We start from the raw sequence: 22,498 nt of genomic DNA, 5'->3' as shown, positions 1-22,498 counted from the left end.
TTGTAAGGTGACCAGTTGTCACATCACATTATAAAAGTCACTCCAAGTCACATAGGGGAGTCTATTTGTGGGAGGTGATATGGAGCCTTAGGTCTGTCATGGGCTCAGAGCTAACTGGCTCCCTCCCCCAACTATGGACAAGTCACTTAATATCCATAACCTCAATCTTCAGGTCAGTAAAATGAAAATAAAGCCACCTGGTCTGAAGATCTCAGAGAACCCCTACCTGGTAACGAAGCACTCTGCTAAGTGGTAAATGCTGCACTGTGATTTTCCAACACTTTTCAGTGTCTTCACATCCCAATTCCATAGAAGCAGTAACAGCTAAAACCCTCACTTTCAACCCATTTCTATTCAAAGGGAGATAGCACTGAAAAGCAGCCCAAGGTTGAGATCACAGCCCTGCTTATCCCCAACTGCTTAACCTTCCACAAGTCACTAAGCCCTGAGGATCAGTCAGTTCACTTGTAAAATGGGGACAACAGTATTACCTGTCTCCCAGGTTCCCTGGGGATTATAACTACCACCATCAATAACCTAAAGGCGCATCATGCTCTCTACCGCATAGGTCACTTTCAGCTTTGAGGACATGTACGTGAAGGTGCACTGTAATCCACAAAGAACCACACAAATACTAGTCATTTCTACCAGTATAAGTATTCACTTACACAGTGGCAATGGAGAAAACACATTATTAAATATGCATTCAAAGGGATAATGAATTTCTTGATTCCAAAGAACATTTTAGCCCTTCCCAGGGTCCTTCATCTCCCCACCCCTACCCAACAAGGGTAGACCACACTGAGGTCAGCTCCCTGGCAGTGATCCTGATCATACGATGGGTGGGCTCCACAGGGAACCGAGATGAGGCCTCAGGAGGGCAGGCACCACCCCAAAAATCTAGCCTGGGACTCGGCCCATGGCTCGGAATGCCGAGACACGGAAAGTCGGGGATGGCAGCACACACAGCTGCAGAGCAACCTGCTTAACAATTAGGTTGAAAATCTGTATCATTACAACTATGTTTTTTAAAAAAATCTATGCTTAGATGCATCAAAATGTCATCAGAGGTCATTTTGGGGAGTAAAGTTTTAAGAAATCTGTCCCTCCTCATTGTTAAATGTTCTTTCATGTACTATATTTCGTAATGAGAAAACACGAGGATTTGGGAAGGGGAATCAAGGGGAAGCATTGGTCAACACTTCAGCCTAGCCCACACCGTCTCCTCCAACCGGGCCTTGCCCACCCAGCCAGTAGCCTTGGAGGGTTTTCTAAGGACGTTTTCAGCACAAAAATGTGAACACACACAGAAAAGGTATTTTTACATTGTGAACATCCTTTGAGAAGAGTCTCTCTGAAACAAAGGGAGCTGAGTGCTGACTCCCTGCCATCAAAATGCACCCTGGCTCTGAAGTGAACATCTGGCCACACAGACCTTCACCGCCTCATCTAGAACAGTCCTTCCCAAGGGCCCTGTTTGTTTCATTTTCATTCTCTCTCATGCTTCAAACTTAGCTCCTAAGGGAAGGCAGAGGCCTCAAAGGAGTACTGATGGGTCCAGGTCCTTGGGGCAGTGCTATGCACAGTGTGGCCTACCTGTCAGCGAGAAGGAGGAGCGGGCCCCAGGCATTTTTCACCAGGATTTTCTCCATGAAGAAAGCAGCACACCAGGCTCGGAGGCTCAGCCTGTAATCCCGCACCTTTGGGAGGCTGAGGTGAGTGGATTGCCTGAGCCTGCGCGTTCGAGACCCGCCTGGGCAGCAAGACCTCATCTCTACAATAAATTTTTTAAAAATCAGCCAGGCGTGGCAGCGCATGCCTGTAATTCCAGCTACTCGGAAGGCTCGGGCGGAAGGATCGCCGGAGCCCAGCAGGCGAGGCTATGGTGGCCAGGAGCGGCCACCGCACTCCAGTCTGGGCGACCGAGTGAGACTCCAACTCAAAAAAAAAAAAGAAAGAAAGCAGCACAAGGATGCATATATGAGGCAAGCTCCTCACCCTGCAGTGAACCAGATCTCTGTGCTTCAAGAATTTTCTTACTCTAAAAGGGAATGTTGCCTCGGACACTGGGATGGAGACTTTAGGGTCAAACTTAAAATGGGCTTCAAAGAGGCTATAGGGAAAGGGGCAGAGGAGGAGTAGGAAGAGGGAGAAAGGACTTATCCTGGGCTCTGAGACATCAACTTATCACCACCTGTTCAGGCAGATGTCCTACCCAAGACTGGTCATCAGAGCCAGGACCAGCACGAGAGACAACTGAAACAGGGCTGGGATTGAGGGCTCCTGGGAAGTTAGAATCTGTAACACAGAGGCAAAATAGACACCCTGTGACAACCGACACAGGCCACAAGGTCAGTCAGAGGAAGCCAGGACAGTAAATCTGGCAATTTGTGTGTCATTTCAACAGCTAGCTAGGTTATAAAATCAAGTTTATTTGTGCACAACAATTCCTTACCTTTTTGTCTTCTTTAGTCTTTCGAACATTTCGATGGGGACCAAAAATGTTTTGCATCCCAAAAGCCTTCCTGGACCAGTCCCTCTTCTGGGCGCTCAGAGGGGGCTGCACCAAACTGCCCTCGACCCTATACCGGTCTGCGGGAATCTTGCTCATGGGAGGGGGCAGTGTGCCACAGTTGACGCTGGACCACCCATCGGTGGAATCTGTGTAAGACTCCTGGTCACTGGAATGTCCACACTGCCACTCCCGGAGCACATGGACTGGGAGCCACCGCTGGCTGAAGTCACAGCCCGCACCTGCAGTGCCCCTCCTGGAAGGAGGCACTGAGCTCCGCAAGGAAGCCGGGGGGATCTCCGTGGGCGAGGCCAATCCTAAATGCTTGTTCAGGTCCCGGAATCTGTCAGTCTGTGGCGCGACCTCGAACGGGGCACTCCCCTCAGGGTCATGACAGAAGGCTCCTGTCCAGGAGGCACCCCAGGGCTGGGTGGCCCTCCCACCTGCAGCCTCCCATGAGGTGCCACCCGGGCCATGCCTGCTGGAGCTCCCACCCAGGTCCACCACAAGTACACGATTGCTCTTCTCTTCCTGGTTGAAGTTCCCAATGCCACTATCACTGTTGCTGCTGGTACTGTGGTTCTGGTGGGCATCAGCATCCCCATCCAGAAAGGCACGGGCCCGCACACCCTCAATCAGTTCACCCATGTCTCGGTACAGGACGGAGATGAACTGCAGGACGGGAAGGGAGGATGCTGGGAATTCCAGACAGCCGTTGGTGTCGGGGTCTGCTGTGCACTCAAACCCAAACCTCCGAGCAATGCCTTGGTGGATCTTGTGACTAAATAAGTCTGGGTCCACCATAAATACATGACAGGAAGTCCGCAGAGCACCCTCCTCCTCCTGGGCCAGGCTCCCATCATCATTTGTCTGCATGGTCACCAGCCCAAAAAACCGCCTGTCATCCGGGCACACAGCACTGAAGGCCAGCTTGTCAGCCGGGTACTCAGCCAGGACCCCAGCCTTGTCGGCACTCAACTGCACACAGTCATGCATAATCTTCATTGTCACCAGCGAATGGATTTTCTGCTCTGCCCGTAGGCGCCGCATGCAGCCGCGGATGGCTTGCAAGCTGTCATACTCCAGGTTAGAGCTTGTGGAAGGAAGTTCAATGGACCCTAAATAGCCCACAACCATGGCAACATTCAAGATACTTGCATCTAATACAAAATCGTCGTGATTTTCCAGTCCAATACTAAAAACGGAATCATCATTAATAACTTTGGAGATTTCCTCCTTAGAAAGCATGTTGGGATTTGGATAATTTATACTTTCATGTCCAACATCAAATCGAGCTGTAGCCGACTCTGAAAGGGATCGTTGTTTCAATTTCAAGGGCTCTGAACTGCTTGCACAAAGGCTCGGATTCTCAAAAATCATATTAAAAATCCCACCAGACTGCATTTCCTCCACAACTCTCTCTGCTCGGTTAATACCTAGTGCTTTAGAATCCAGCTTGGGCTTCAGCCAGCCCTTCCCTTCATACAGTCCCCCTTCTTCATCACTGGAACAGGACTCAAAGTGGCCAATGCCTTCACCAACAACCATGTGCAGGACGCCAGAGCACTTCCCAATTAACTTCACTACATCTTCATGAGAAGCCTTCTTCACGTTGATTTCATTGATGGCAAATATCTGGTCTCCAGCGCGGAGGCCAACAAAATCCGCAGGGCTCCCTCTCATGACACAGCTGAGCACACAAGGTGCCTGTCCGGAAAGGGTGAATCCGTAGCCAGCCCTCCCCCGGGCAACTTCCACACTGCGCATCCGCAGGGGCCCCGGCCCAGGCAGCGGCCGCTTCACCGTCTCTCCTGCTCTATACATTCTGATGTGCTTCTCGGACTAGCATATTTTATTATTCCATTGGATCCACACTTCAGGGGAGGCTTGATGCCACCATATCTTCTGGAAATAATGCTCTATGGAAGAAAAATAAATTGCTCATTATTAAAGATTCCATATTTCTACCACCCACTGGTATTGCCTAAACATAAAAAGACAATTAATTCATCATAAAAAGCATCATAGAAAAAGAGTCTCCAGTTACCACATAAATGTCAAAATGAAGAAGCAGCAGTGTCTGTTTACAATAAATCTTAAAATTGGGCAAAGAAATGTCCTTTTAAAGTAGAAAGCAACTCCTACAACTGCCACCTTGTTCCAGCACCAATTCCTGCCAAGCTGACCTGCTATGGGTGTGAAGATACAGGACTCCGCTTCCCGGTACCACTTCAATACCCCATTTTGATGGCAAGAGGCCCTAAATGCTCAAAGTAGTTCATCCAAATCCCAAAACTTCCTAAGGGCATAGATGAGACACGACACAAAGCTCCCTACTCACTCCATGGCACCGGCGCCTTTCATCAGACATGACCAGCTACATTACACAAGCTGAATGTCCCGTTATCCAAATGCTTAGGACCAGAAGTGTTTTGGACTTCCAATTTTTTTGTGTGTTTGGAACATCTGCAAGATGAGCTATTCTGAGTCCAAACACAAAATTCATTTATGTTTCATAAATACACTATAGCCTGAAAATAACTTTATACACCATGTTTAATAATTATGTGCATGAAACAAGGTGTGTGTACCCTTAACCATCAGAAAGCAAAGGTGTGACTATCTCAGCCACATGTGGCGTCACATTGGATTAGATATCATCAATCCTTCACTCACATTTGCCATTAAAAATTCATGGGTGATCTAGAAATAAATATCATCACTGCCAGGATACTTCCCTATTCTCCTCCAGTCACACGCCCTGTGCCAGACAGCAATCCAGATCTGAAGATGCAGAAGGGGTCCTAGCCCTGAGTCATGATGCAGCAGGCCCTGCACTAGCCAACAATATAAATCAGTTCTGACTGCACAAACATATGTTACAAGGGAGAGAAACTGAGTCCTATGACTGCAGAGAAGAGAAAAGGTGAGAAGTAAGAACAATATGACAACAATCACAAATCACAGTAGCAACGGTGCCAACCTCCACGTGGGCCACCACTGCTCTCAGGACTCCACACATAACTCACATCATCCCAAACAACATGAGGTAGGTATTATTATTATTCCCATTTTGCAGATGACGGAATGGAGGTGCAAGGAAGTTAAGTAACTGGTCTACCATCACACAGCTAATTAATGACAGAAGTAAATGTGAACCTTGCCCACTTACGTGGACTCTTAGAAGGGCCTAAGACAGCAAGCACCATGCTAGCTTCTCCAACTGGGACCCGCCCCTGCCAGCAGACCCCTACCCACCTCATACCCCCCCACAGTCATCATGTTCCAGCAGCCTCCCCACAACACCACCTGGCAATGCCCACAGCTGCTGAACACCCACCCAGCATCCCCTCTCCCAGCACCCACATCGGAAACATACACACACAGGAAGATCTGACACCTTCCCCGCTAAGACACAGACACACTCTGATCATCCCTGCATCTGACAGCCTTCCCTTTCCCATCGTCCTGGGTAGCCCTTCAAGTCTCTAGTCATTCTTCCCACCCTTCCTCCGACCCAGACAGGCCTGGACCTGAATCACCAAGGCCCACTTCCAGGTCACCTCACTGTACCACCAATCCATACCTCTCCACACTTCCGTCCATAAAGCACAGTGTGTGCTGTGGACATCCCTCGTCTTCACCTCCTGGATCCCAGCTCCTCCACCACACAGTTCTCATCAACAGACACTCACCTGTCATTCAGTAGCATCACTGAAAACCGACCATGTGCAGGACTCCATGGCAGACTCAGCTGCAACATAAGAAAAACAGTCCCTTCCAGCAGAGACCCCTCAGCCCACAACAAGGCATCTGGGAAGCAACAGTTGGCAGCATGACCCAAGAGTGATGGCTCCCAGCCCTGAGCAGTCCCAGCCCATTTCCAGAGCAAAGAGACAGGAATCCTCAAATTCAAAAGGCTCACCAAGTACTGAGCAGAGAAAATAAACAAAGTCTCACAAAACTTTCAGAGGACAAAGACAGGTCTCACATGAAGGCATGAGACTCTACCACGAGACACGAGGCTGCAAGGTACTGCAGGTTCAGCAGTCAACACCCTTGTAGACTGGAAGCAGCCAGTGAAGACAAGGGAGAGCATCAGCAGGCTATACCCACAATGCCCAAAGCTCAAGCAGGCCTACAGCACCAAGGACTAGTCTCTTCCCCGCACCCTTGCTCCCCGGCCACCTGCGTACAGAAGTACAAAAGTGCAGTACAGTAGCTAAAACCTGTTCCCGAGACTTACGACCAAAAGCTGAGGGTGGCCAGAAAAAGTAGTTTCCTGTCTCATCATCTTGGCCTGACAGTTCACCTGTAGCAAGGGACACACCAAGCCACCACGATGCACAACTGAGCCTGCCCCTCTTAGTGAAAGCAAGCTGAATCTCTTTCCTCTGGACAGAGTCCCCTCCTGATACCATTCGCTGGAAATATCAGGTGTGTTTTTCTGCCCATCCATGACCAACTTGTGCCTAATCCTGTCAGCCAAGGACTGGGGTGCTGCAGGTGTTGAGAGGGACATGGTCCCTGCTCCAATGGCAGAGGCAGACACTCATTTAGGGGCAGCAGACAGACAGATGCACTATACACACTGTCCCCAGAATGGCCCTCGCAATCTGCAATCTGACCACGCTGGTCCTGGGGTAGCTCACCAAGGATGCAACCCAAGAATCCCATAAACACCAACAATACTCCCATAAGCCCCTGGGCCCACACACACATGGGTGGCTGGAGCCCAAAAACATCAGTGAAGGAAATACTCCCTGCTCTCTCTAAAGGACTTCTTGGAACTTTGGTGGTAAAGAAGGAAGTACCCTTTTTAAAAGGCAGTTCTTTCTAAATGTAAAATTTAACATCCCCTGCCCAGATGCCAGGGGCAATCACAAGAATTCTGCCAACAAAGTAGCAGGCTTCCGTCTGCCCAACCCATTCCACAAACAGTTGTGAGCACCCTCTCTATTCCAGGCTCTGCTCAAGGCACAAGAAAACAGCAGAGGCAACAAGGCCCACCAAGGAGAACCCACCCTAGGGAGCATGCTCCAGGGAGCCTGCCCTGGGGGAAGCCTCCTTATGGTCATGCAATGCCAGCTGAGAGGGAGGCCAGGGGAGCCATCCAGGGTATGCCCTTGACTGCAGAGCTGGACGCTGGAGGCACGGCCCTGCTGTGTGTGGCCTTGGCCAGGTTTCCTCACGGGTATACGGAGGAAACAGAGCCCACACCTGACGCTGTGAGGATTCAGGTATAATACACCAGGCCTGGCATAGGCCCATCATGCCATCAGCTTCAGTGGCTGCCACCATTACTGCCAGGATACTTCACTACTGAGGAGTCACAGGCCTGTGTGGACAGTGTAAGGACAAAGGCAATGACCCAAGGGCAAGGATGTATCAACTTATGCCTCCTCATCCCCAACCAACCTCTCCTGCACTCTCTCTTCTGGGACATTCTTCCCACACCACCCACACTCGACAGGGACCTCCGTCATAAGCTCCAATCACACCCACTCACGCCCATGCCTGGAGCCTGAAGGCACACAGGGATGTGTGGTCACAGGGGAGGTTCTGTGTGCCCACTGCAGGGTCCACTCTGTGAGGGAGGGGTATGTCTTTGTGTTCACGGCTGGGACTCTGGGTTGGCATACCCACTGCACAGAACACCTGCTCCATCCACTTCTGCCAAGCAAGTGAATGAGGAAGTGTGCCAAGAACCAGTCTGGCTGAAAAGTTCTTAGCTTTATCTAGGTGTCCAAACTTAAATTTCCATCCATATTATCTAAAGTTTCTAAAAACATATATATTTTTAAAATATGTAGAAAGAAAAAAGTCAACTTAAGAGGGTTGATGAGTTTTCATACGTAGACCATCATAGTCATGAGTAAAATACCCTATTCCTAGCTTTACAAAACTCAATGTAGCGTTCTCTTTTCCTACCTCATGCTGGCTCAGTGAAGACTGACATCAGGCAATGTGCACCCACCATGCCTGTCCCCAGCTGTAGGCAGGCCCAGGACCAGGAGACTCTGCCTAAGAGCGAGACACACCAGCAAAGGCCGTGTTCCCTAGCACCAGAAAAGAGGAGGCTGGCAGGCTGTTCCATAAAGAGTGCCTGAACTTGTAAGGTGGGGTGGGTTAAGAGGTGTGAACAATGGGGCTCACCCCACACCCCACATCCATCAACATCCATCTTATAAGCACCAACTCAGAAAAGAGAGTGATGCATGAAAGGAAACCCAACATCAGAAACTATCAAAAATCTACCGCAGCACATTACTCAGTTGCCTGAAGTGAGCGGGCCTCTTAACCTTCAAACAAAGAAGCCAGAATCCACCCTTGCTCCCTAATATCAAATCCTAAAGCTCCATCACGCCTCCATTCAGCCCAACCAGACTCCTCCAACAAGTGCCGTCTGCTACTTGCCGGGTAACAAATCAAGAGATGTGTCACTCCTACCCACCAGAGTCCTGAGAACATTCGCAACCCAAATAGAAGCAGAGTGCTATGGTGGCTGGGCTCAGACAGCCAGGACCACTCTTTGCTCCCTGCTCAGTCCTCTCGTTACATGTATGGGACACGTAGACAGCACTGCCTCCCTACCTGTCCAGGGTGATCCTGAGGCTTAAGTGCCAGAACAGACTGGCACTTGGTTATGTTTAAGGAAGGAAATACTCACCAAGAGTTTTCAGACAAGGCCAGTAACTGATGAGCACATGATGCCATATGTGTATAGGTAACACAGGAGAGAAAGCCCAAAATTACACTCCAATTGTACTAAAGTAATCTAAAATGACACAGGAGAGGGGCAGGCAGTGACACTCAACAAGCATGGCTTCCCAAGTTATCCTGTCCCCACACTTGCACTGCTGCAGTAGAATGGAGCTGCTCTCCCTGAGAAAGTACATTTGCAACCATCTCCTCCTCTCCAAACCCTCCTCTAAACTCATGTCATTGTCACCTTACCTCCTGCCACCTGACTCATCTGAGCAACCCATCGCCCCATGGTTCCTAGTGCCCCCATCAGCCTGTTCTTCATTCTGTCTCTGTTCAAGCCAAACCCTCCATGCATGTGATGTCAAGTGAAAACTGCCATGTGTAATTGAAGGTATAAACAAGGTTGCTGAATGGATGAAGGATATGTCTCACAGATCCTCTCACTGAACATCTGGGCCTCTAGAAAATTTATTCTTTGCCCTTCTCAGCTCAAGGTAGAGAAGAGTTTATCTCAAAGAGGTTTCAGGATCTAGCTCTGGCTCTTGCCGGATGGAATGAACACCAGTGAGATTCACAAGAGACCCATCAAGTTTTTAAGAAAACTGTATCAGCAGAAACACTGCTCAAGAGTCAGAGGCAGAGTCAGTACAAAATGAAAAGCAAGAGCTGGATCCCAAAAATCCTACCGGCAGTAAGCAGGCTGAGAAAATGACTCAATTGCAAACAGGCAGAGTTTTTTAGGAAAAGAAGGATGGCTCAGAGAAAGAACTCAAGAGTTCAGAAGGCAGAATATCAGCTATTTTCCCCAAATCTTGAGACCTGATCAGGAACTCCCCACATTTGCCAGGCCGGATCTCAGAACTGCTACACCCCTGTGACTACTTTCCGCCTCCCACTTTCCCTCATTTTGCATAGAAGGTCTAGTCCACAGGAGTTTTCACGACTGCATCGTGGGTGTGCGTGTATGGGCTAAGAGGGTGTCTCTCTGGTTTAGGTCTACAGACCAGGATACAGTGTACCCCAGGAGCTGTAATTAAGGAGCCACAACCAGGCACCTCAGCCACATCTGGAGGCAATGCAGATGATGAGATTCGGGACTCTGAGTTGATGGTGTCAGACACACCTTTGAGGAGTGTATTTTGTAAGATGGAAGAACATGAGTCGCTGAGACCAGCAGGTACACAGGGACAGGCAGCCTCTGAGAAGTCACCAACAATACTCCCTCCTGGAGGCTACCTTGCCCTTGGCAGTCCCTCCCCTCGAGTGTGGGCTTGACTTAGCAACTTGCTTCCAACAAACAGAATGTGCAAAAGTGATGAGATGTCACTTCCAAGATTACATTACAAAAGGACTGTGGCTTTAGTCTTGCCTATCTCCTCCCTCTCTCCCTCACTCTATGAGCTGTCCTAAGAAGCTGCCCATACCACAAGGAACAGGCATCTCTGGCCCATAGCCAGCAAGGATGTGAAATCTGCCAACAGCAGTATTAGTGACCTTGAAAGTCGATTTTCTGAGACCAGCAAGAGCCACACGAGTGCACATAGAAGCGAATCTTTACCCCTGCAGCCCTCACTGAGGCTTTGACCACAACCCAGTGTGGGCCCCTAGGCCAAGGGACCTGATCAAGCCACACCAGGACCCCTGACCACAGAAAGAGATATCCAGATATGCTGCTACATCTGGAGGCAATCTGTTGCACAGCAATAGATAACCAATGAACTGTGTAATGCAAAATATGAATGTTATCATTTGATGTTACCATTCCTGCCATAAATACATACAAAATAGCACTGTGCTTATTTCTAGTAGGCAATGCACGATTTTCAAAATGTGCTTCAAAAAGTATTTTCAAAAACGTTGCTAAAATCTAATCTGTGTTGAGTTGATTAAGGAAATCATACTGCATACACCAGAAACTGACTACCGAATGGAAAAAACTGGCTAAAAAGATTACTCATCAATCATAATCTCACAAGCTAATTATCCCATCTTGCAAATGAGGAAACTGAGGCTCGCATACCATGACCGAAGGTAGAGTTAGGATGCAAACTCAGGGCTGACAAACTTCAGTTTGGCTCTCAACCACACCGGATGCCTCCCTTTTTCCTAACAGCCTGCAAGCAAGTGCCTATTTAGAAAGTGACCTCCCCTGAAGTTTGTATTTTGGCCAACAAAAAGTGTCTGGTTCTCAAAGAGTCCATCTAAACTCCTTGGTAGCTTCATCTCTCAAATTTGAACATTAATAACCTAAGTTTAGGAAGCAGGTCAGCAGCCATAATGAATATGTATAGTTCATAAATAATTTATCAGACTGAACTAAAGAGTGCAGTATATAAAATGCTCCAGTTCAGCATTCTGTCACCATGCAGAGTTTTTGCATGGGTTTGTTTTGTTTTGTTTTGTTTCATAAATGTCAATTTAAGAAACCAAATTTCCTGAGGTTTTAACATCTCAGTCCCAAAGAATCCAGGGGCCAACTATAAGGGACCCATACATGAAATGCCTCAATGCTAGCCTCATGCAGTGTTCCCTTTCTTCCTTTTCCAGTCCACCTTAGAAAGATTCGATTCATTGCTGAGCAGCAACCCAGTGATTTGGTACTTACAAAAGAACTTACTCAAAAGCAAAGTAGTTCTTAGAACAAGAAGTAAGACAAATATGAATAATTAGGAGAAATAAATCAGAGAAGTAAAGAAGAAATTAAATTCTGGAAACTTGAAGAACATTTCATTTCTTTGAACATATTAGAAAAATTTATACACAATTACTACAGCCTAGCAATAGTAAAAAAAAGGAACTCAGAAAATAATATAAAGTTGAATAAGCAGTTATGCTAATATCATACTTATCACAAAAGTTTAAAACACTGACTTTAGCTTAGCTCTCAAGCTCCTTGTTACTTCAGGAGAACACATCAGGGGCACTTCTATGAGGTGGAGGAACCCAGGGCCCCAGAAAGGCTTAGCTACTCCTCCTCCCTCTCACCTTCCCCCAAGGGCATGCTCCAGCTGGCAAGGAAGAAGGGCTTCTCCCGAGCAAAAGGGACCCCGTAGACTTCTCCAAGGACCCAGAGCCCACAGAGCAAAAGAGCTTCCAGGGAGCAGGGTGCCTGCACAGATGCCAGAGTATTTCACTGCTGGTTCACCCTGATGTCCTTGTACCCGGGAAAAACCTTGCACCAAGCAGCATCCCTAAATCCAGCACTTTTCCTTTTGTAATGCACAGAGGAGAAAGTCCAGATATAGCAGAAAATATATTATATTATTTTATTTTTTATTTATTTTTATTTATTTATTTATTTTTTGAGTTGGAGTCTCACTCTGTCGCCCATACTGGAGTGCAGTGGCCGCTCCCGGCCACCTCAGCCTTGACCTGCTGGGCTCCAACAATCCTTCTGCCTCAGCCTTCCAAATAGCCGGAACTACAGGCATGAGCTACCACGCCCGGCTGATTTTTTGATTTACTGTAGAGATGAGGTCTCGCTGCCCAGGCGGGTCTCGAACCCGCAGGCTCAGGCAATCCACTCACCTCAGCCTCCCAAAGGTGCGGGATTACAGGCTGAGCCACCAAGCCCGGCTGATATATATTATTTTAAATTACAGCCAGCCATGGTGGCACGTACCTATAGTTCCAGCTACTTCAGGGGCTCAGGTGGGCAGACTGCTTGAGTCTAGGAATTCAAGATCAGCCTGGGTGATATAGCAAGTCTCTGGCTCAATAAATAAATATGGTTTGTTTTATTTGTTCAAAAATATTAATATATTACAACTCTCTGAGTGATTCTAATCCTTTATAATGAAAGGTTACATCAAGCAAAATCCAAAAGCTACCCTATTAAGAGAGACAAGCCGGGCTCGGTGGCTCAGCCTGTAATCCTGCACCTTTGCAGGTGAGTGGATTGCCTGAGCCCGTGGTTCGAGACCCGCCTGGGCAGCGAGACCTCATCTCTACAATAAATCAAAAAATCAGCCGGGTGTGGTAGCGCATGTCTGTAATCCCAGCTACTTGGAAGGCTGAGGCGGAAGGATCGCCGGAGCCCAGCAGGTCGAGGCTGCGGTGGCCGGGAGCGGCCACTGCACTCCGGTCTGGGTGACAGAGTGAGACTCCGACTCAAAAAAAAAAGAGAGAGAGATAAATGTATGCAAGTTTCCCAATCTAAAAAAAGGAAATGTAAGACCAGTGATAATTAGAAAAATTGGAAATGTCCCAAAATGTATTATTTCATATTGACTAGACTCTTACAAGTTTCCAAGGATGAAACAAGTCATCTGTAGTGTCAGAGACATACTAGACACATGGCTGCAAACCAGGCCTCCATGTACAGTGGGAACCTTACCCACACACAACTGTCACCAGCCAGAGCTAGGCACCCTGATGGTTACTTCGCATCACTCCAGTGTATCAGGCTTCACAAAGATACTGAGGCAGTGCCTTTTGAAATGTAACTTTTGTAATCACGTAACATAGGAACACTTCCCATATATGAAGAAATGTAAGAAAGGTCCCACTTGAGCAAAGAAAAGCAGCTCAGCGGAAGGCAAGCAGGAGATGGGGTGACAGTGGCTACATGGCTGCAGAGGTGAAGTGGAGACAGGGAGAGGCTGAGTGGGCCCACCAGAACTCTGCAGTTTACTGCCACCAGGTGTCCCATCCAGCTGGAGACCACCCCACATCCCTACCTTGATCACTGTACCACTGCTCACCCTGCATGGTGGCTGCCACACTTGCTGCTGGAAGCCCCACTTCCACCCACTTGCCCACCAACCCTGCCCTCACCCCCTTCTGCAGACAGCCACCAGCACATCACCCTTCCCCACCTTCTCACCCCTGCTCAGCACCACCGCCCACTGGTTCCAGCCTTGACCCCATAGCCTGCCTCTTGTGGCCTCCTTCACCGGGTCTTGCCCCAAACCTCAGTATCCCTCAATCAGATCCATTTCCCCTAGGCCCCATGACTTCCCCACTCACTCAGGCATCTATTCAAGGCCTGCCCCATGGCTTCTGTAGCAGCTCCAGGTGGACAACAATGAACAGACATAGTTGGGGCCATCACTATGGTTGGGGCCATAGTGATGGCCCCAACCTCCCAGGACCAGTCATCCTGGGAATATACAGTCAGACAAGCTGATGCCACAGTGCAAAGCAGGTCAGGGACATCCAGGACGACACCATGTGCAAAATCACTCACTCTTGACACATGCCCGCTTTCCTTCCTACACGGCCCTATGGCTCAGGCTCCTAGCCTACCTCCTCCCCAAGGTCCCCACTAGCTCCCCCAATCCTCACTGACCTCTAGCTCTGAGCACCTATTGGCAGAGCAGGGAGTCCCATGCTCTGGCTGTGTCCTACTGTTTACTCATTGGTCCCCTCACCTCTCACACACAGGGACTTCATCTCATAGCCTTCCGGATCTTTCTGATGCAAGGCTGTGGGGCCACACAGGGTGACCAGCAAAGGGCAGGAGAACTCCTTCCTGTATGCAGGGAATCAGAGGGCAGGAGAAGTCAAGGACAGCAGATCCACCTGCCACAAGAGTGTGAAGACTGTGGAATGCCAGTAACTCCAGAAACTCTAACCATGCAAAAGCTCATGGTGTCCAAGCTGAGCCATGGGCATTAGCCCAAGCTCACGTGACCCCAGGGCCTCTTGCAAGCTCACTTGGCTTGCTTTGGGCATGACTCGGTTTCAGGAAAAGTAAACAGGACACACAGAAGCCACAACCCTCCAGGACACCCTCTGTGCTCTATAACTGATGGGACTGTGGTGGAATTTTTGATCCCGGAAACAAATAACTAGTTTAAAATCTTTGAAATACTGAAGGTCAAATCTTCTCAATTGTTCTTTTCCATTTTTATTTGACTTTCCCATTTTATCTCTACTGGATATTTATTTCTGTGTGTGGTTTTTAAACCTGTGCAAAGTGAGACTATAAATAGAGTTGTCAGATTTAGCAAACAAAAATACAGAACACCTAGTTAAATTTGAATTTTAGATAAACAACAAATAACTTTTTAGTAGAAGTATGCCCCAAAGACTGCACGGCAATATTTTACCCGGCAAGTCTATTACAAAGGGACAAGGTTGTGCTTAACACCTGGCTACATTCCAATTCCTATATGTCCCTTCTCCTTGCTGGTGCCTCAATGGTCTCACATCACCTTGCCTAGAAATGTGGCCTCTGTACCCCTACTCGTCCATTCCCTCACACCTGCTTCCTTGGTGTGAGGAAATGGACAGGAGAGGGGCAGACAAGGCCTCACTCTCCATCCCCAGCCATCGCCTGCCTCCTTCTACTTAGCCTGAAACACCCAGGAAAGACTGAATCCATTTTTCTCATTAACAAATGGGTCTGATTTCAGGTCTCCTACACGAGACTCACTGATCCATCTACACCTGGTCATTCTCTATGGGATTCAAAAAGAAAAAGGCACAGAGGATTATGTCACTGTTTTGTGTTTTCATCAGGCCTGAGGGGATCTTTTTGCTCTCCGTATCTTACTCTCAGGAAAACAGCCATGAAATCTTTGCAAACATACAGAGTACCTCTTCAGCATAAGCATGTGAAGGAAAAGCTGCAAGTCTGTCCTGTCCACAAGGCAACTGAGGACAGAGCCCATGGAAGTAACAGAGGAGGGGGACCAAAGGAGGCTCCTTAGGCAGGAAGCCCTGTCCCCCTCATGACCCCATGTGGCTCCTCACCTCTCCCAGGTCTAAGCAGTCCCAGGTCTAAGCAGGGTCCATTGGGGTGAACGGTGAATCTAAATATATCAGAACTTGTGAACATAACCTTATTTCAAAAAAGGGTCTTTGCAGATGGGATCAAGCTGAGGATCCTGAGATCAGGCAATGATCCTAGATTACCCAGGTGGGTCCTAAAAGCAATCTCAAGTGTCCTCAAAAGAGGGAGACAGAAGGGAGAGTAGACACAGAGACAGCCACATGGAGACAGAGGCAGTGATTAGAGTGATGCAGTCACAAGCGAAGGAGCCACCAGAAGCCAGAAAGGACAGGAAGGAACCTCTCCTAGAGCCCTCAGAGCGAGCATGGCCCTGCTGACACCTTGATTTCAAGGCTTCTGGTCTCCAGAACTGCAAGAGATAAATTTCTGCTATGTTAAGCCCCCCATTTCACGATACTTCCTTATAGCAGCCAAAGAACACTAATACAAGGGGTGGACCGAGGGAATTCTCCTCTTCCTAGGGCCAACTGCCTCCCTCGGTGAGGAAGACATCTGGCTGTCAAATGTTTAACTCCACAGAACTGTCCTTCTTCCACATGGTCTTGTGGCAGTTTTACTGACACCCAGACTGGACTCCAGGCACATGGGAGTGCAGAGGGCTCTGGTGAGTGGGGCAGTCTGGCACCTCACCCTGCCCAAAGTGCCTCCTTGGGAAAAATGCATCCCAGCTGGCCGCTGCCACACTGAAGCTCAAGAGAAGAGTCCACAGTACTGCCGACTCCACAGCACCACAGTAGAGGCCTGATACAGACAAGCTCAGCCTGGACACCTCTGGGTGTTTGCTTGTTCCCAGAAGCAACACTGTGAGCCTACATCACCAGCACTGACACTAAAGTTTACCAGGAGCTGTGTGTCAGCCACTGCTGCTAACCATTTTCTACACATTGCCCTATCGAAACCTCATAACCATCTTATTATGAACCCTACCACAAAGACAGAAACTGCCCAAGTATGTCACAAACTATGGAAAAGTATTTTGCCCAGGGTCAGAGCAGATAATGGGGGTGAGGTAAAGAACACATAACAGTATCCCAAGGCCAAGATGTGTCCCTCTTTGCAGCCCTAGAAAGCCCGCACTTTGCACATATGCACAAAGCCCAGGGATCCAGGGGTCATTTGCCTCTAGGAAGTTACAGAAGAATAACCCACAGGTCCTATCCTTAAGGCACTCACATCAGAGGAAGACAGTCAGGAATGCATAATCTCTATGTTACCATGCTAGTCAAGTTCATTGACACATCTAAGAAATGCATTTATTCCAGGATAACACTTAGGATATGAAAGTCAAGTTCTTTTAGGGGAAGAACCTTCCTTTAAGCTGGAGATGCTCACTCCCTGTTCACTTGATTCTCTAGGTGAGAAACAAGCAAACTGCAAAAGATCAGTGCTTCAGAAAACTTCAGAAAGTTTCAACACTTCAGAAAAAAGAATAAGTGAGCACAGTGGCTCATGTTTGCAATTCCAGCACTTTGGGAGGTTTAGGTAGGTGGATTACTTGAGCCCAGGAGTTTGAGACAAGCCTGAACAATGCAGCAAAACTTCATCTCTACAAAAAGTAAAAAATAAAAATAAAAATTAGCCAGGCATGGTGGCACATGCCTGTAGTCCCAGCTACTTGGGATGCTGCGGTCAAGGCTACCATGAGCCATGATCACCATGATCATGCCAAGGCCCTCCAATCTGGGCAACAAACGAGACTCCAACTCAAAAAATTAAAATTAAAAAGTCTAAAAGGGCAGGGCCTGGTGGCTCAGGCTGTAATCCCAGCATTTTGGGAGGCCAAGGTAAGTGGATTGCCTGAGCCCGCGAGTTCGAGACCAGAATGGGCAACTTGGCGAGACCTCGTCTCTACAATAAATCAAAAATTAGCCGGACATGGTAGTGTGCACCTGTAGTTACACCTCCTTGGAATGCTGAGGAGAAGGATTGCCAGAGTCCAGCAGGTGGACTCTGGGGTGGCTGTGAGTGTGCCACTGCTCTCCAACCTGGACAACAGAGTGAGACTCCAACTCAAAAAAAAAAAAAAAAAAAAAAAACCAGTAAGTCACTTCAATGATCATTCACAATGTCCAGTACACAATTAAACATTACCAAAAGCAACAGGAAGATGTGACCCATGGTCAAAAGAAGCCAACAGAAATATATCCTGAGATATCACAGGTGTTGAAATGATCAGAAAAGAACTTTAAAACAGCTAATATATGTTCAAAGATCTGATGGACAATAAATGGATGACATATCTCAGTAAAGAAATGGGAACTACATGCCGGGCTCGGTGGCTCAGCCTGTAATCCCGCACCTTTGGGAGGCTGAGGTGAGTGGATTGCCTGAGCCCGCGGGTTCGAGACCCGCCTGGGCAGGCGAGACCTCATCTCTACAATAAATCAAAAAAATTAGCCAGGCGTGGTATCGCATGCCTGTAATTCCGGCTACTTGGAAGGCTGAGGTGGAAGAATCGCTAGAGCCCAGCAGATCGAGGCTGCGGTGGCCGGGAGCGGCCACTGCACTCCAGTCTGGGCGACAGTGACACTCCAACTCAAAAAAAAAAAAAAAGAAATGGGAACTACAAAAAAGAACTGGAAATTCTAAAAATAAAAACTACCAGAATTAAAATTTTTAAATTCACTAAGTAAGCTTAATAGCAGACTGAAGATGGTAAAAAATTATATATCCAAGAGTTTGACAAACCCTGTGCAGGATAAATACAAAGAAAATCCTCCTAGCACATCACAAACTACTGAAAGCCAAAAATACCAAGAGTTCGGAAACATATCACCACATGATACAAGGGAACAACACAACTACAACAACAGCCAGCTTTTCATTCAAAACAGCAGAGGCCAGAGACAGGTAACAATCTAGTTAAATGGCTGGAGAAAAGGAACTGTCAGTCAGAATATCCAGCAAAAATATCCTCTGGAACTGAAGGCAAAATAGACATTTCAGATAAATGAAAAACAGGAGAATTTGTCAATAACAGACAAAAAATGCTAAAGGCAGTTGCTCAAGCTAAGAAATGATACCAAATGGAAACTTTAATCTATAAGAAGAAATGAAGCACTGTTGGGAGCCAGCCATGGAGACCTGCCTGCTGACAAAGTCCAGAGGGCTGAAGACCCCGGGTCACAAAGCAAACCTGGGCAGCTGAGACCCTTGCTTCTTCTACTTTTGTTATTGGTACAACCGAAAAGTTCTGTACAGTCTGAGGATGGAAAGCAAAATTCCACTCACACCTCCACTACCCCTTGCAAAAAGGTAAGAGGGGAATTCATGAAAAATTACCTTCCCTTCATTTGAATTCCTCCCTAGGTTTATGTCCTCGGCCTCCTGGTATTAGATCATGCAATCACTTAATTAAGCATTGTAATGGGGAAAATTGTTAAAAAATCAGAACGTGCTCAATGTACTGTTTGTCAGGGAACTCACTGGCCTTGCCAGGAAATTATCAATAGATATTTTAAATATCATATGTGGGTAGACAATTACTTGCAAGATTTTATTTCTTCTGATTAGTGACTAATTGGAGAAATTTGAGAAGCTACAGCTTGTATTTTTAGGAAGAGTGCCAATGCAAAAATTATATTTACTTAATTTCTACATGTAGTGTACTATGCTTAAAAAATTAACAATCAGCCGGGTTCAGTGGCTCAGCCTGTAATCCCACGCTTTGGGAGGCTGAGGTGAGTGGATTGCCTGAGTCCGCGGGTTCGAGACCCGCCTGGGCAACTTGGCGAGACTTCATCTCTACAATAAATCAAAAATTAGCCGGGCATGGTAGCGCATGCCTGTAGTTCCAGCTACTTGGAAGGCTGAGGCAGAAGGATCACCGGAGCCGGTTGAGGCTGCGGTGGCCAGGAGCGGCCACTGCACTCCAGTCTGGGCGACAGAGTGAGACTCCAACTCAAAAAAAAAAAAGAAAATTAACAATCATAAATATTAGAGCACCCTTACCTTTACTTCCCTTTGTTAAGGAGGTTTGTAATTCTGGTTAGAGATTGTGACTGAGATGACTTGAGCCCTGGAGACCCTTTGTTTTACAAACATTAAAGCCCAGTCTCCCTGGCAGAGGATAATTGAAGCAGATTGTAAATACCAGGTGTAACATTGTGGAAAACTAGTCAGGCCAACTTGTGGCTAAGAAACCTTGAGAATGTTGTTTTACCCCAGCTAGTTCCAAATTGCTGTGTGAAGGTCACAGGTGTGACTTGCTAATCTATGTGACAATTATAGTGCTTAGAACTTGGTAGTGATTTATAATGTAATGATTATAGGAATAAGTAAGTTTTGTATGGACATTAAGAAATGGTAATCATTAAGAAATGTTAGAAGTTTATAAAATTTATAGTTAATGTTTAGGATGATAATGCTTTAAGACCAAAATAGGATGAACAAAGATACACTGTCTGTCTGGTCCATTAAATTGTAACTGATTGCCTTGGAAACAAAAAACATGTAGGGTATAAAAAGAGTTGGAAAAGACAATAAATCAGCATTTGTCCTGCTTGCAGCAGAGTCAGTGTACAAGTTTTTTTCTCCTGCGCCGACGCCGTCCCTCCTTCAAGAAATCCTGACCCGCTGGAGCTGGACTCCAGCAAAGCACATCAGAAATGGTAAATATATGGGCAAATATTTAAAATATTATTTTTCTTCTCTTAATGTTTTTAAAATATTGGGGGATCACCCCCAGAATGGAATTTATTTATAAAAAATTGTGTATTTATTCTTACATATTTAAACTTCAGTTACCTCCAAAGTACTCTCTATTTGATACAATACACTATTGAGACACTTTTTTCACTGCTTCGTACAGTTTTCAAACTCATCGATTTTGATGCATTAAAAGGCAGTCCTGCTGTTTTTTATTTCACCTCTCCCACATCAGCAAAACATTTCCCTTTGAGGACTTTTTTCATCTGGGGAATCAAAAAAAAGTCACTTGGGGTGACAGCAGGTGAATAGGGAGGGTGGAGCATGGAGGTCATGCTCAAAAACATTCAGCGTGGTGTGGGCAGGTACCTTGTCATGGTGGAAGAACCACCAGGTTGTGTGCCACAACTCTGGATGCTTCTTCCATAATCATAACCCAGTTTTCTTAAAAATTCCAGATAAAAACTTTAGTTAGCCATTTGATCCAGAGGAACAAATTCTGAATGTACTACAAGGCACCTGTCCTCCAAAAGTTAATTCTGGGTTTTTGTGGATCATGATTCTTTAAATCAAAAATTATAGCAGTTCGTTGTATGGTTTACAACATATGCAAGAGTAATATGTATAACAATAGTAGTTTAAAGTGGCAAGTGATAAGAAACATATTTTAGACTACAAAAATATATCAAAGGGGTATGATCAAAAAGCTAATAGAGAAATTAAGAGAGAATACTAGAATACTTTATATACTCGAATACTTTATATACATACATATCTACATAAATTTTCTAATAAATATTCCATTAATCCAAAATAAGACAGAAAATTAAAAACTGACGAACAAAAAAAGAACAAATAGAAAACAAAGTGGTAAACATAAACACATTAATATCCACATTAAATATAAAGAACTAAAAAGTAATAGAGGTAAGCAGTGAATGGAGTAGAAGCAGCACACTGACAAATGTTAAAGCTGAGTGAGTTACATAGCAGTTCATTATATTCTTCTGTTAACTTTGTATATATTCAAATTTTTCCAAATGAGCAACTTTTAAAAAATTGGATTTGGGAATATTCAAAATCTTATTTATGTTCCGCCACTCAAACTGCTTTGGAAGAATCTTTTTGTTGCTTATTTATTAGCTAATCTTTTAAAACTTTGATTTAAGGGATATTTAAACACTAAAAAATGTAAATGGACAAAGCATTCACATTAAAAAGCAAATATTGTTTGGCAATTCCTAAAAGATCTAAAATTCGACCTGCCATATGACCCCACAATCCACCTACTGGGAATGTACCCAGAGGAACTGAAATCACTCTATGAAAAGGATACTTGCACATGCATATTGATTGCAGCACTATTCACAATAGCAAAAACATGGAAACAACCGTACTGTCCATCGAAAGAGGACTGGATTTTTTTTAAATGTGGTACATATACATGATGGAATATTATGCAGCCATAAAGAATGACAAAATTATGAGCTTCACAGCAACCTGGATGGACTTAGAGTCTATAATACTAAGTGATCTATCACAGAAACAAAGAACCGAGTACCACATGCTCTCGCTCATAAGTGGACCTTGAACAATTATCATAATAATATAAGAAAGGGATTGGCAGTAGTTGGAACTGCCAGGGGGAGCAGGGTGGGATTGGCAGTAGTGGGAAACTGCCAGGGGAGAGGGAGCATACCTCATCAACAAGGGTACCTGCATAATGACCTTCTATATACCTAACTCTGAATTGTACGCCACATCTTCAAAATTAAAAATAAATAAAAATCAAAAGCAAATATTATCAGCCTGGATAAAAAAGCAAGACATACCTCTCTGCTTCTAAAAGAAGCTTACTTCAAATATAAGGACACAAATAGATACTGAGTAAA

General features: G+C 46.2%; 1 protein-coding gene across 3 annotated transcripts in view; it reads right to left on the bottom strand.

Annotated features, from left to right (window-relative positions):
• The window catches only part of RGS12 (regulator of G protein signaling 12), a 120,027-nt gene extending 115,594 nt beyond the window's left edge, over positions 1 to 4,433 (bottom strand). For all 3 annotated transcript variants that reach the window (XR_002482691.1, XM_008070674.1, XM_021718860.1), the window contains exon 1: positions 2,456 to 4,433. Coding sequence is in view for 2 of the 3 variants with exons in the window: in XM_008070674.1 (XP_008068865.1) it covers positions 2,456 to 4,336 (1,881 nt within the window). In the remaining variant the exon portion in view is untranslated. The remainder of the gene's footprint in view (positions 1 to 2,455) is intronic.
• Between the last annotated feature and the right edge of the window lie 18,065 nt (positions 4,434 to 22,498).

This window comes from Carlito syrichta, unplaced genomic scaffold (genome assembly GCF_000164805.1).
Source record: "Carlito syrichta isolate Samal-C Ts95f unplaced genomic scaffold, Tarsius_syrichta-2.0.1 Scaffold313910, whole genome shotgun sequence".
NCBI lineage: Eukaryota > Metazoa > Chordata > Mammalia > Primates > Tarsiidae > Carlito > Carlito syrichta.
Note: the sequence above shows the minus strand (reverse complement) of the source record. Positions and strands in the feature narration are given on the sequence as shown.